The sequence below is a fragment of the Simochromis diagramma genome, unplaced genomic scaffold, assembly GCF_900408965.1.
Source record: "Simochromis diagramma unplaced genomic scaffold, fSimDia1.1 OVJJ01000603.1, whole genome shotgun sequence".
Lineage (NCBI taxonomy): Eukaryota > Metazoa > Chordata > Actinopteri > Cichliformes > Cichlidae > Simochromis > Simochromis diagramma.
The window spans coordinates 23,213,966-23,229,515 of record NW_024387414.1 but is presented as its reverse complement, the minus strand read 5'-3'; the positions used below and the strand labels follow the sequence as shown (position 1 = coordinate 23,229,515).

At 42.5% G+C, this 15,550-nt stretch overlaps 1 protein-coding gene across 1 annotated transcript; it reads right to left on the bottom strand.

Moving 5' to 3' along the window:
- Window positions 1-210: 210 nt before the first annotated feature.
- gas6 (growth arrest-specific 6) lies at window positions 211-15,299 on the bottom strand. The gene is made up of 15 exons (XM_040012162.1): window positions 14,791-15,299; window positions 14,369-14,529; window positions 12,294-12,318; window positions 12,135-12,197; window positions 8,287-8,409; window positions 7,489-7,608; window positions 5,224-5,346; window positions 4,138-4,259; window positions 3,824-3,942; window positions 3,506-3,695; window positions 3,241-3,405; window positions 2,987-3,155; window positions 2,750-2,889; window positions 2,461-2,662; window positions 211-2,145 (listed from the first exon to the last, which is right to left on the bottom strand). The coding sequence occupies exons 1-15, from the start codon at window positions 14,864-14,866 to the stop codon at window positions 1,994-1,996; spliced, it is 1,950 nt and encodes a 649-aa protein (XP_039868096.1). The 5' UTR covers window positions 14,867-15,299; the 3' UTR covers window positions 211-1,993.
- Between the last annotated feature and the right edge of the window lie 251 nt (window positions 15,300-15,550).

Genomic DNA, 15,550 nt, shown 5'->3' with positions numbered 1-15,550 from the left:
TGCAGCCCCTCAGGTTATCCTCCGTCTAAAAGAATGTTTTAGCTCTTCTCTTTTCAAGGTCACCCTGCCTCTAAGGCGGAGGTTCCGTATTAAAGCATAATATTGAGCTCCATCACAGCTTAAGCTATGCCGCAACAGTCGAGAGCATCGGAAACAGAAGCACAAGGTGTACGGATGTGTTTTTGTTTTTCAAAACACAACTTCACTCAGTGACTTTCATACAGCTGCTTTTATTTTTATTTTTATTTATTTTTTTAAATAGGATTTTCACTGCTGAGGGAAGTTAAAACTCAAAAAAGGCAGACTTCTCTCAGCATCATACACATACTGGCAGTTAAGGTGAAAAATAAAAACTAGAAGTTCAAGATACATCACATATGATTAAAAAATAAAATAAGACATTAACAAGTCAAGCTCTATATTCTGGCATTCATCCATCAGAAAACTAGAAAATGATACCTTACACAGGGATGTAAAATAACACTGGAGCCCTTTAGGCATTCGCTCTTCTGACATTCTTTGTTGTTACTGTGTTTTGATTCGCTGAGCACCAATAAATCAAATTAAAAACTGAGTCTCCAAAGCTTGATGCTACTTTGATCCCTGGGTATTGCTCTCACAGTCTCCCAGTTCCACCATGATTTGTCGCTGAAACCTTTTTTTTTTTTTTTTTTTAAGAAGCAGATGAAGTTGAGAGACTCTGATCTTTCTTTGAACTTTGGACCATAAATGTGCCTCAAGGGGGGGTTTTAAGGTAGTGTTTGCTCTGTCTTCTATAAAGCATTGTACAGTCACATTATTTACATATTCAGTATATTACAGCGCCCTCTTTTCCTTTCTCAGTAGCTTGTGTGGTGCGATCAATGCAGTGCTCCCACTTCCTTGTGGAGAAGGCCCCTTCCTGTCTCCCTGTGCTTCTGTGTCTAATCTACTGTCCTCGGGTTGGTATATGGCAGGCTTTAACTGTGACTGGGTGATTTTTGGGAAAAGAAGGGACCTTTTTGTGATGAACATGAGTGTGAGTCTGTTCTTTAAAAGAGAAAATCCTCAGGGGCACACACTGCAAAGCATCGGTTAGTTTGCTGGGTTGCAGTGCTGCACCTTTGGGAACTGATTCACCTGTTTAGAGGGAAGCTGTCGACAAGTATGGGTTGGTTTGTTCTTTTGTAGGCACACGGTTGATTTTCGAAGTTGTAGGCAGATATGGAGTGCTCCTCCAATCGAGAGCAGGGGGGAAAAAATTCAAGAAGGCAGTCCATTTATACCTGCAACGATGTGCAATATTTTCTACAGAACGCAAAGTTCATACCGCCTCGCTGTGGCAAGGGGGGGGGGGGTTAAGGGCAAATGGGATTTATTCATTGAAGATCTGAGCACCTGTTCACACCTTTTCTCTGAGTGAAGTAACTGATGTAGGACTGTCTTTCTGGTCCCTGTGTTTTTAATTCTTACATTTTCATTTAATTGGAGATTCTACATTAGCACTCGATTAATTCAAGCTTTGTGAACGTGGACCTTAAGTGAGCTGGATGTAAGCAACACGAGCACAGACTAGTCATTGCTTACAAACCTCCAGTTAGATCTGCGTTTAAGCACAGGATACCAGGTGTAGAAGGCTGACCCCGGACCAAACCCGTAGCATTGATTTTGGATTAGACCCTGCGTGTTCTTGTGAGCTTACGAGGCTTTAAAACACAGCCAGTTTTCAGGCAATGCTGTGCAGCTATTATTCCCTTTGTACAGGGAGTGTTACTCACTGGCAGAAGAACTAACTTGCTGGGTCATAACACTGAGACTGCTGTGAAAATCCCTGCCACTGCTTCTAGGCAGCAGTGTCATCACAGGATAAGGCCAGGGAGGGAGAGGATGGAGGGGAAGGGGTGATCTTGGGCTCAAGCCACACTGTGACATATTCCAATTAAAAACATTTTCCCATCACCCCCTTGTCTCAATGAACTGCTTATGGATCGGTTTTGGCAGATTCAAGCGCTGTTCACTGGTGGGAGTCCAGCAGGGGGCAGGAGTGCGAGCGGATGTCGTTATGTTTGTGGATGGCCCGGTCCAGGTCCAGAGGCTGTCCGTTAACACTGACCTCCATGCAGCCGCTGTAGGGTGTCGACACCAGCGTGGACACCAGAGGAACATCTGAGGGTGGAAATCACAAGAAGTGTCCAAATAACATTATTCACTTTGTTCAATGTGTCAGTGAAAACATTCATCCATCTGTTGTCATGTGGGGCGTTTTGTGTGTTTTTTTAATTATTGCATTACAAAAAATCTTATGTTGTTCTTTCAGCTTTGAGAACTGTGCAAGATTCTAGCTGCTGGGGATGTTTTCCAGCCTGAACCCAGCAGTCATGCAGACAATAACAGAAGCTGATACTCTTCAATAGAGGTAGGAAGTACTTTAAAAACTTTATGGAAAACTTTTCTGTTCTGTGTAAGTGTGTATGTGCTCACCAGGGAGGCCTCCTATGAATGTAGTAGACTGTGACAGGAGGCCGGTGGGAACTTCAGCATCTTCACTTCGTCCAGAATGGCCGTCGACCAGCAGGAGGGTCTGGTTATCAGAGACTGTCACCTGGATTTCATGACTCATACCATCACAGAAGGGTGCAGGAGAGCTGGCAATGACGGCATTACCTACAGACACCAGAACAAACTAAAGACACAAAGGAAGTCAGTTTGCATATCAAATATACAGAAAGTGGTTTTGAACACGTGCACAGTGCAGGATGCATTTACTCACATCTCGCCACTCATCGGTTACAGGGTTATAATCAGCCAGAGCGATGGAGAGAGGCACTCTGTCCTGGTGAACCAGTGCAAAAAGCACCCCGATAGCAGTGGTTGGATTCAGGGTCAAGCGGACGCTCAGGTTCTGTGATTCTGAAGAGAAGAGGAGGGCAGGGGGATGAAGATGACCACATGTGCTTACAATGAATACAAAGAGTTGTTCAAGCTATGAACACAAACACGCATGTACCATAGGTGATGTTGAAGAGAGCAAAGCCTGTGCCGGGGTAATATGCCCCCGGATCCTCACTGCTGAAACACTGCATGTTATCATTAGACCTGATGGTTTCTTGTATGGAGGTGTCTTCACCCGTTAGCCAGCGCCACTCCTTCATACAACCGTCAAGACGAGGGTTCACCTGAGGAATGAATGAAGTCACAACAGTTAGGAAATGTGTGAAAGTCTCTTTGTGGTGTATACATTAAAAAAAACAAAACACACACCTTATTGACCAGGCTGTCCTCTTTGAAAGGCACTCCCCCCACAGTGAGGTTGAGCTCATGCATCCCCTTTTTCAGTGTGAACAGGTCCCCGTTTACTGCAATCTTCATCACTGCTTCCCTGTCAATCTTAATCACTAGGCTCCGCCCCTGCTCCTCCACCGAGATCTGGTTGAAACCGGACATTTAACAAGCTTTTAATAAGCTAATGAAGACAGTGTATACAGCGTAGTATTATTTGTTTTGATCCTCAGCACAAGAGTCAGACCTTCCTCCACTGGCCATCGCTGACAATAGGTCCGCTGCTGGTGACCCTGCTGACGCCGCCATATTTCAGCTGCAGCTCCAGCTTCCCCTGGTTCATCGCCAGCACGATCCAGGAGCTGTTTAGGTGACCTCCAGCAAAGAAGATCACTCCCTCGTGATCGTAGGTGCGGAAGTCAAACTCTGCTGAAAAGCTGAAAAGAGAATTAGGAAACAGCAATGAAGATGGTCTTTGTCTAATGGTAACTAAGATGAAAATGCCTCCAAGACAAGACAGCTGTTGCTGATGAACACGTTGAAAAATCCAACAGAAATTTCTCACCCTGTGTGAACCCTGCGGCGAAAACGCAGCCGCACCACTGGAACACCGCTGAACATGCGTCCCAGGTAAAGAGAGCGGGGGTTCCTCTTCAGGGCCGGTGTTGTGCAGGGAGTTATAGGCTGGAAGAGAGAACAAACACAAAACCAGCGTGGAGATAAAGTCATGAGAATCATGCACATATACAAGATGGCACTTGAAATTGTACTTTTTAACCCATGATGGGATGGTAGAGGCAAGAAAAATAGCACGTGGTCCAACAGACATAGCTTTTAATCATCATTTAACAACAGCGGCAGCTGGTTTTTGCATTTCACCTTACAGCTCCGAAGGTCCTGCGCCAGCTTCATACCCTGGCGTCCATCGCAGAAGCAGTGGAAACTCCCCTGAGTGTTCAAACACTCCTCTTCACAGACACCCGTCTCACACTCATCCACATCTGACAAGCGACAGAAGGTTGGAGAAATTAAAGGGCGTGAGAGCTCAGAGTGACGACTGGGACATGAGAGAATTACAGAGAAGAAGAGAGTTCATAAATTTATCAAAGTCACATCAGCAGAGGGATTAGTCAAAACATGACCCCACAAGGATCAACAAAACATCAGATCCAGGAATGCAGGGGGGGAAAGAAGAAAAAACATATCAGGGAATGCAAACAACACTTGAGTTAAGTGGTCTTTGACGCTGACTGGATGGTATCGCCATACTTTATATATATAACCTTACATGGCCATGAGCAGGCTATGATAAGCAATAATTCTCTAAGGAGGGACAATGAGGTTATGAAAAGTCTGGTTTGAAGTAGAGATTAGAACTTGGGCACACGAGTAAAAAGCCTCGGTTTAAATCCGCAGATTCTTTTCCATGTTGATTCAACACATATGATTTGGTGGCTAAGTTATCACACATATTGTGGAATGAAAAATTGGAAGATCAGATTTGTGTGTGTGTGTGTGTGTGTGTGTGTGTGTGTGTGTGTGTGTGTGTGTGTGTGTGTGTGTGTGTGTGTGTGTGTGTGTGTGTGTATCTTGAGCTCGAGTCCAATAACTGAGCTCCAAGGTAACTAGTAGGATTTTGTGTGATAGCTGTCACGTATAAATCCTGAAATACAGGATTGCTGCGGTTTCGCTCTACCACATTTTCTTTAGAGTGATTAACATTAATTACCAAGGAAAGGTGCATAGATGGCTCAGTCTGTATGTTTACTCCCTGAGTTATCTTTTTCTAAACGCAGACTTGTTCACAGTGACCTGTTACCTACTTATATACAATTTCTCCAAATACCTTTGCATTCCCTTCTTGACCCTGCTACGCAGCTGCACCGAGCCCCGCTGAGGGTAAAGCTTTTCCTCAGTCAGTTCTGATTAAACCAAGTGTATTTATGTGTAGTTAAACACACTTACCGACGCAGCTTTTGGTTTCATTGTCGTAAACATAGCCGATGTCACACAAGCAGTCGTAGCCACCCTCCTTATTCTCACATCGTGCCGTTCCACACACACCCGCGATCTTGCACTCGTTCAGATCTGAAAGACACCAAAATGTCCTCAGCTTTGAGACTCCAAAAGTCACGTGTAAGGGCTTAGGAACATTTCAAAGGAAAAGACATAGGACAATCCAGTGGGAGTAATTTGAAGAATGGAAACTTAACCTGGTCCTCATGTGCTTTGTACCATTTAATCCTCCAAAGAAACATAATTAAATACATGGATGTATTGTTTGCATATTTAATACACAGTATCTGTATGTTCCAGCACTGCAGTTACACTGAAATAAATATTTACAGAAGGAACCTTTCAGGATGTTAAATCACACAACAGTTTGAGGCCTTTCTCAGACTTCTCTTTTTTGGGGGGAAAGCTAAAACTATAAATAAAACTGTGTGAGTTTACACAGGGGTCCACATTAGGAAAACATGAGCTTGTAATGTTTTATTTTCTGCCTCGTTTGTTCACTAATCAAAGCCATGTGTTCTTTTATGGACTCACAGTGATGGTTATGACACAAGACAGAATAACACTGCTGCTGGACTGTTTCAGGGACTTGAACTTCAGAATAATTACAAATTTAACTTTAGTTTTATTTTTTTTGTCAGGGATTATACACAAAAACACTGATCTCAAAAAGAAAAGAAGCCCTGAACTAGATTTAGCTACTGGCTAGTTTTCATCTGCAGTCCGTGGGGTATGGAGGCTAAGCTGCAACTTCTGAGGACAGAAACTGCGCTTTTTTTTTTCTCCCAGTGACCACTCAGTTCCCACAGAGCATCGTGTCAAAATGCTTTCAGCCACTAAATTCCATATAAGTGGGGAGAGTTTTTTTTTTTTTAAATAACTCGTCCATCTGGACACTGGAGTTTGGGGCATGGCAGCTTTGATTGACAGGTATGCGTTTCTGGAGCATTTTAATGGATTATCTGACAAACACATTGCTCTAGTATTTAACAATAATTAGCATTGTGTGTGTCTATGCATTGTCCCTGTGTAGTTTATGGATGTAACATGCAACTATACCAATTATCAGTTTATTTACAAAAGTACTTTTTAAAAACACAAGTGTTGTAGAAAGCACCAAAACACCACACAACAAATCAGCAACAACAACAGTAACAAACAGAAGGTTAGAACACACCACTCTCATTCTGAATTAAAAGCCAAAGAATAACATTTTAATATATGTTTTAAATGGAGTTAGGAGCTGAGATATGTCTGGTGATGCCAATCCATTAAAGGTTTTAAAAAAATAAAATAAAATCTTAAAATGAACAAACAGGGAGCCAATGAAGGAAGGCCAGGACGGGGGAGATGTGCTCCAGTTTAAAGACGAACTGCAGCATTTTGGACTAACTGTAGGCAAGCGAGGGAAGCTTTGCTAAGGCCAATATAGTGCGCATTACAGTAGTCCAGATTTGTTGTGATAAAATAAGACATCCAAAATTTGGGGGGGGGATTTGAATCTTTGAAAAAGTCTGAAATGAAAAATTGATAAAATGATAAAAACTAGCTTTAATAATGGAATTTATATGCTTATCTAGTATAATATCACAGTCCAGTCTGACATCAAGGTTAGTCACTCGGACCCAGGTCCAAGAGAGTAGTACACACACCACCAGGTCTGAACACAATGATCTGAATTTCTTGTGATCTGATATCTTTCAGACACTTCTGTAGTGGTTTAGGAGTTGAATTGACATTTCTTTTTATAGACATGTAGATTTAGGTGTTGTCTGCATAGGAAAGATATGCATGCATGTCCATGTTTTTTAAAAATCAGGCCCAGGGAAAGAAGTTAAAGAAAAGAAAGGCCTGGACTGAGAATTGATCCTTGTGGGACACCAGACCTATTAACTTCTGGTTTTAAAAAACTAATGTGGAGGCAGCCAAATTGTTAACACTGAAACTCAAAATGAGTCCAGAGACCAATGGATGACGTCATCGTGGGTACGTCCATCTACAGTCTATGAGACTGATATTATATTAAATACAAAATATAAATAAGCAGAAGTAGATAAAATACAACATAATCAATTATACAAGTCTAAAAAGAATTTACATTTTCAGAGTAGGAAGTGGATTCAGAATTGGTAAATGGCGATGATGTGTTTATTTGCAGCAGTGCTGACTTGATTCCAGCTATTAGAAGACGTGCATCCGTGGTCTGCGGCTTACCATTACACAGCTGACGTCCTGACAGTGTGTAGCCTTGGCGACAGGAGCAGTGGTAACTGCCCACAGTATTGTTGCACTCGTGGTCACATCCTCCATTTCTCCTGCTGCACTCATCGACATCTGCAAGCAGGAGAGAGGTGAGAAATGCAGGTTGCTTTCAGCTGGATGCTGTTTGGTGACTGTGAATTTCTTGTTTGTTGTGCATTCCAAATAAGGGACACAGTATGTAACTGTGGCTGAGTGTTTAGGAGGACTGTGGTTGTCAAGTGGAAAAGGCTCAGACCGACTCAAACTGAATCTGTTTTGGTTTCCTCTCGCAGTAAGGTGGTAGGATGAGTCACAGTGGAAATGTGTGGAATGATGGCTGCGCCATAAATCAGAGAAACTTGTTCCCCTCTCCCTCACAGTGAGAGTTTAGAACTTATGTGGATTTAACTTCTAACAAGCATGCAAACCTCAGTTTGGAGTCTGGGATAGCACTTCCCGTACATGCACTTCATAATGATCTTACACACCATTCACACATCATTAATAACTGCAGCAGGAGCTAGATATTAGACAGCATGCCATCAATAACAGCTTTTCAAGGTCAAATTAATTCCAGCATCGTTGAGAGACAAAACAGTATTAGTTTACACATGAGAAAAGCAGGATGTTTCTATCAGTGGACAGGACAGGGGTTCGCTGTCAGAGCCAAGGTCACAGTAATGACATTTGCACTGATGTACCAGAATGACAGAGCAAAAATTCAACCTCTGCTGAGCTCCAGGACACAGCTTTCCATAATGATGACAGTACCTTTCTCACACGTGGCTCCCATCCAGCCCGTAAAACAATGACAGAGGAAGTCGCCCTTTTTGTCCTCGCAGCGGACGGTGCCGCTGGGATTGCAGGGATTGGGAGAACACTGATTGGGAATATCTTAAAGTGTGAGAAAACAGAGACAGAGAAGAAGACATGTTATTACTGCTTTAAGCATCAAGTCTGTACAAAGGTTGCTTATAGTCAGTGTAACTGTATATCATAACAGACAGGGGACACTCCTGATATGCAGAATCTCTCTTAGGTTCTGCACTTTGGGAGATCTGTATAAATAGCCTAACTTGGGACAGGCTCTCTTTCCGGACATGCCCTAATTCCCACCACCTGTCCTCTACTTCTCAAGAAACAATACTGAATTGATATTTAGCTTTATTTTCAATTCTTGTTTTTGCTACTTTTCTATTCAATATTTACACTTAATTCCCCCCCTCTTTTTTTCCCCCACTGCACGCTTGTGTAATAGTGCTCAGTTTTCTCTCCAAATCTGTTTCCTTCCCAAGCAGAGGAGTTTGAGTACTCGACAAGTCTGGACATGTTAGCTGGAGTTCAGAGAAAGAGAAAATGACAAAGACTGGAGAAAATGAAGGGGGGGGGGAAGCGAGAGAGAGAGAGAGCGAGAGCGAGAGAGAAATAAAAAATGTAATCCGATCCATTAAATATCAAAAAAGCACCTTACAAAACTTGCGACATGGCGTAACTCGGCTCATAACCGTTGCACGTCGCAGCAGTATGCGTCACGTGATAGAGCGGCTGTGTGTATTTGTAGCCTCGCTACAAATCTGGCATTTCATCTCTGAGGAAGTTATCCCAGAGAGAAGTAAAGCAAATGTGTAAGTACATCTCTGAATGTTTGTAAAGCATTCCCTCGTTAAGCTTAACAACCGATATATGGAGCGACTGCCTCTCTCCTCCTCCCTCTCCTGCTGCTACTTCAATCGTGAAACTGATCAATGATCAGCTGATCGAGCTTTTCTATCGCAAGTCCGTCTCTCTTGTTTGTTTTTGGCCCATTTTGCACCAGAAAGAGGAAACCAGCGGCTGAACAACAGCAGCACGTTTAAGCTTGATAAGCTGTTGTTAGAATTTATTTAATATTACTTTCTACACCAGGATCTTTTTCTACGTAGCTGACGGCTGGTAACTGTGCAGGGGCGGATCTAGCAAAGTTTAGCCAGGGGGGCCGATAGGGCATGAACAGGGAAAAGGGGGGCACAAAGACATACTTTTCTTTCTTATTCTCATTTAAAATGTCTAGCTTTTAATAAATAATTATCCGAATCTTACACCCAAAGTTTTAATTTGATGTAAAATGTATATAAGTCCATTACTGTATATAGTAACTGTTAAGTCTAATATACCCTAGTAAGCTATAGTACTTTTTCCTTTGGGAAGGTATCATCTGTGCAGTTTGCAGTTCTGTTGACGAAAGATGTTGAATCTATTTAATTACTCTTAAAAAATAATTTATTTCTGAGCTTTTTTTTTTTTTTTTTTTTCACACTGCATCAAATTAAAGTTGATTACGTCGATTAAGCATCATGAGGTAATGGGTGGGGGGTGGTTCCCTATTTTTTTTTTTTTTTTTTTGCTGGGAGTTTTAGAACCCTATTAGTTAGGTTGCTTACTCTTTAAAATACCAGAATAGGGAGGATGGTGTAGGTTTAAGTTTATTTGATTGATCAGTGTTGCTGAACTATGAAATATTTTGGGTGCAGTGTATTTTTTGCCAGGTTGTCACTCCTAAACAAAAAAAACAAGACTACGTGAAGCATGGGATCCGTTCGCTGCAATGGGCAAGACCTTATGAAAATAACATGTCCATATTACAATATACACCAATATTCTCCAAATCCTCTATCTACCATTCAGCATTTATGGTGCCTACAAAGAGATGAATCTGTCCATGCTGTGTATATTAATAACAGATACCAGCTTGTGACTTATGTTCTGAAAGCAAGCCAGACAGCCGCTCTAAAAATAACATGGAATAATAGTCAAATGTAAAAAAAAAAAAATGCTGACTGTCACACGTGTGCTAAATGTAGTCGAAATTACAAGTTAGAGATGTGTAGAGCCAAAGCTAGCAGTCTCATTCGGAAAGAGCAAAATCTAAATAGAGAATCATTTTGTGAGCTGAATTTAGACTTTAAAAACATTAAAGCACTGCATGATGCCAGCAATGAGGAAAAGCTCAGCAATTCATCAATGCAGAGTAAGACAAAAAACAAATGTTAAGAGACAGCACTAAAAACATTTAAACAGCACTTTTAAGTTATTATTATTAGGACCGTTTTATTATCTTAAGTTTGAATTAAGTTAATAATGCCTAAGGTCGGATGCTATAGTTGAGTATATTTGCCTTAACAGACTTAATCTTCTCAACTACCAGCTATTGGTGTAATGTAACTTTGTGCATTTATTAAAAACATCTGTATTTAAACTGAGCGTTATGTGCACAAATACTTAGCTGATGTCAGTGCTTTACAGATGATGATCCCTCAGTTACAAATAACACAGCAGGAATGTTTTACTACAATACATTTTATCAGATATTTCTTTTTCTTTTTTTCTTTTTTTTAACATTGAAGTAATATTCCTTCATCAAAACTGAAAATATTTGCATATCAGCATCAGTGCATGCAATTGTACTCTCTGACAAAGGAGGGCAGATATTAAAAAAAGAATCCCACCCATGCTCCTGGTTAGTGATGCTTTGTAGACCATTAAACAAGAAGTGTAACTGCAGGAGCCAAGCTTGTTTCCTCTGCTTCAAAATTTAATGGTCCCCCAACACAGAGTCACAATTTAGTTCCATTTGTTAAAACACACACTGTGGAATCACAGCCTACAAAGCTTCCAGAGAAGTAACAATGTGCCATACTGTGGATGTCAAAGAACAGTAACACGTGTCTTTCAGTGATCTATTTTTATCCATTTTTGTAAAGTGCCATTCACAGAAAACTGCAGACTAAGGAAACAGAAGCAGGGAGCAGTGGGAGAATTAACTCAGTACATGTTTCCATAATGCACTGTGCATGTCAGAAATATTCCATAAATAAATTGGTGGAAAGCCAGAATCTGCTTTGAGACCATCAGTGGTGACAGGCAACTGATGGGCGAGATAGAAAAATGGTGGAAAGGAGATGGTGCTGACAACTGGTGGAAAAAAAAAAGTACTGCCGTATCTTTAAATGTCACAATGCTGCAGCTGAGTCATGGAAACGCCTCCCCCGCAAGACAATCAACAGCCAATAGCAGTAAAGCCGGTCTCCTGTATCCTGATGCAGCAGAAATCCTTAGCCATCCTCTCGTCAGACCATCTTCTCTACGTCATTCCCCAGCCGAGCCCACACACGAAGAGGCTGGCGCAGTCGCTCAGGAAGTGAGTGCGCGAATATGTGACGACTAAAGGGGTGTGTCACTCATTCAGCAACGTGTAGCGTCACTGTAGCAAAGTGCTGCAATGTTACTCATAGACACTCACGCACACACAGTTCACTTTAAAAGGAGCTAGGTGTGCCACGCTGAGAAAATGGACCTGGAGGTGCCGAAGAGATTCAGCACATCTCTGCTTCCGATTGCTTCTGTACTTGCAGAGAGCACACACTGGAGTGTGATGCAGAGCAGTGATACTGCAGTGCAGCACAACTCTGCAACATAACTAGCTCCCTGTCTCTTCATGTAGCAACTTTCTCAGTGAAATAAAAACTGAGAATAAATGAGAGAACAGGATGTAGACATGCATTAATCTAACCTATTCACAGACTAATAATAAAGCTGAAAGGCAGACAGGAGGGGGTAAAAAAAAAAAAAAAACAACTTACTGTGGACACATGTGACCAGATCCTGTTTTTTCTTTTCAGAATCTCCAAACGTGTCCAGGCAGGCTAGACAGAGACAAAAATGGAATTCAGTTGAAGGGATGACAAACGTATAATCAGCCAAGAGAGAGATTAATGGTTTTAGGTAGAATGATAACTTACCTAAATACTTGGGATAAAAGTAGTTCTGCATCAGAGAAAAAAACAAAACAAAACACAGAGGGTAAAGTTATGTGTTTGCAAACAAAATCTAAACAAGGCAATACAGTCTCAATGAACTCTTAAAATTAGTAACAGGTTTCTGCTTATACTTGACTTAATTGTGCATTTGTTTTGGGGTTTTTTTATAGCTCACTTCTGCAGGAAAAACAGTTTATAAACAATCATGAAATGTGGCAGTGCGATGCAGAGATTAGGCTATGATTACTCTGTAATCTGCTCTAACAGGGTGCAGCTCTATGACAGGAGCTTCTTCAGCATTCTCTGCATTCCTGGTAGTAGTACCATCCCTCCTGCTTTCTGGCTGCAGCAGTTCTCCACATATAGGCCAAAATCTGAGACCCTGGAGGCACAGAGTAACACTCATGCTGCAGTAGATGCCAGATGCAGCAGGCTTGCGTGAGACCGGTGTCTTATTAAGTGAAACTAATCAGGTAAAATTCTGTGTGGGGTAAAGTCTGATTATACACTGACCTAAAATATAAGCTGACCTTCAAAGGTTAACCAAAACGACTAAATTTGAACCTCACACTGAGCAAGTTAGTTTTGACACCTTCTTCTCATTTGTATGTCCCGTATGTCATCAAATAAATGAGAGACCAGAAACTTGGTATGACTGTCCATTGCCAAGGATGATCATAAGCACTGGGAACACCCCAGCCTCTCTCTCTCTTTCCCTCTCTGCAGAGCTACAAAGCTGCAGCAGAATAAAATGCAGAGTCAGAGACGGGCCCTTTCAGGATGAATAATGCAGATACGAGTGAGACTGCAGCTTTGTGTCACGACAAGGTTCAAAACTTACAGGAGTAATTTGGTGTTCTGCCGGTGGCATGCGTGGATCTGATTCAGACATCACCCGACTTCACCCTTTTTACCAGAATCCACCTCAGCTTCAGTTTAATCCTCCCTCTCTCAGCGCCAGACTAATCTTACAAGTAATCTTAAGTCATCGATTGCCTCATTCACTCCCTCTCTACTACAATTCACAATATCAAATCTTAAGGAGTGAATGTGACATTTAAAGGGCAGCACATCACCAACACAAGTCCACCACTTAAAACCGTTGAATATGAATGTCAGATGTACAAATTAAGAAAAATTACAGAGTTCACAATCAAAAGCATCCAGCCACGTTAAGGTAGACTTGTTGCAGAAGATTCTGGGCATGCATCTGCACTATTATTTGCTGTAACACATATCATCTTCCTGAGGAAGCCCAAGAAGCCAAAGTTCTGTGTGTTTTTCTAAACACTTTGGATTATTTATAGCCTGTTTGCACATACAGCACACTGTAGTACATATAAAATAGGCTTATGAATTCACATGGATGGAAAGGCTGACGTGTACACTCATGAATGCAGAATGGAAACTAATCTCCAGTACAGGTTTCTGAGCATGGCCCGTGTGATGGATTTTGTACGATGTTAAATGTCAAGTAGGAAACATGTCTTCAGATTACCAGGGCAACGTACACAGTAATGTTGAATGAAATGCATACGTGTGCATGTGCAACATCAGAAGATGCAACACGATGAGAAAAAAAAACAGAAAGACATCCAGCTACATCCCATATTTGTTATCAACTTAAGGACACATGTCAATATGAAGAGGAGATTGGGGATATAAAAGGGGATTTCACAAATGACAGTAGAGTCATGCTGACTCAGTGTCTGTCACAGAAACAAAACAAAAGACGCGGAAAGCGGCCAAGTCCCAGACATGGGAATATTATGTGTCCCGACACCTATCAGCATGCTGGACTTATTGAAGCATGAATACTAGCGGCAAGCAGCCCAGACAATGAATCATTAGTGTGTGTGTAGTCATTATGAACATGATGTAAACACCCAGCCTCCCTGAAGTTACAGTACATAACACAACCTCAGCAGGTAATGGTGCTCTGATGGAGTTGGTGGTACTGCAGTACCTCCTCACAGGATGAGAAGGAAGCCCGCCTTTGCTCGCATGCAGCCTTTGCTGAGCTGCAGCTGAGACTAACTTGTGAACACACCACTCACCGTCTCCGGGTCGTTTTCAAACACTTCTCTGGCCTCCTCCTTGCTGCACTTTTCCTCCACGCACTCCCTCTCCAAGTGTCCTTGCTTCGTCTCCTCGAAGACTTGATTCGCCCTCCTGTGTCTGCTCAGAAACTGGTTCGCCTCTTGAGGGGACAGTGAGACTAAAGAAAGAAGGACAAAAGAGAGCAAAACGAGCAAAGTTTAGTCACCTTTAAAAAAAAAAGAGCAAGTGAATGTCAAACAACTCTGCGGTTAAGCAATACACTGGCGCAGGAAAACAATGTGAGGGATGTTGCGAAATATCTAACGTTAACCGTCAGTACTGGCAATAACCGAGACGTGTATCATCACCAGCTGCAACTCAAATGTCAAAGAGGGTTTAGCGGGCTAGCTAGCCGCCTAGCATGTAACTGTTTACTTACTGCTGTCGGACCAGCGGACGAGCAGCAGGATTAGCAGCGCTGCCGACGGAAAGGACTTTGTCGGGGTCAGCCGCATTGTTTGACTGCTGTGTTTGCGCCAAGCTCGAGAAACTTTCTCCTGCCCCGTCCCACCCCCTCCTCAGCCTCTCTCGGTGTAAGCGCAGGCGTCGGTGAGAAACGCCGCAGGTATTCAGGTGACTAGCTCCGACCGTTGGCCGTTAAGGTCTACGGTAGGACACGAACGTCGCGCGCGCTTGTGTGTGAGTCTGTGTCCCCCTCCTCCTCCAGGACGCTCACTACTACTACACGGGGAAACTGCACGACCGACCTCTTCTACCCCCCTCGCGTGCGGTTCAGCTGGTCCCCATCGCGGTGTGTGGGGACTTTTACTTAGCCGTTTGCGGACCGGACAGTCTGCGGAGGAACACTGCTCGTCTCTGCTTCAGGAGGAGGAGTAGCTCTCTGAGAAGTGCAGGCAGGAGTTTGAAGTGATGCAGACACCTCTTCATCCCTCCCTCCCTCCTGTGTGTGTTCGCGTGTGTGCATGTGCGCGCGCATCACACTGGTGGAAAAAAATCTGTTTAACTGGCACGCAATCCGTGATTTGGGTGTTGCACTTGTGGTTAGTAAGTAAATGCTTGTATTAAAGTAAACAATACTCGAGTACTTTGCAATGCCTTCAAAAGTATTTTAAACGTTAGTCCAGGGGCATAACCAAAGGGGGGCATGAGGTGGCACAGACTACGCTAATTGTTATTTC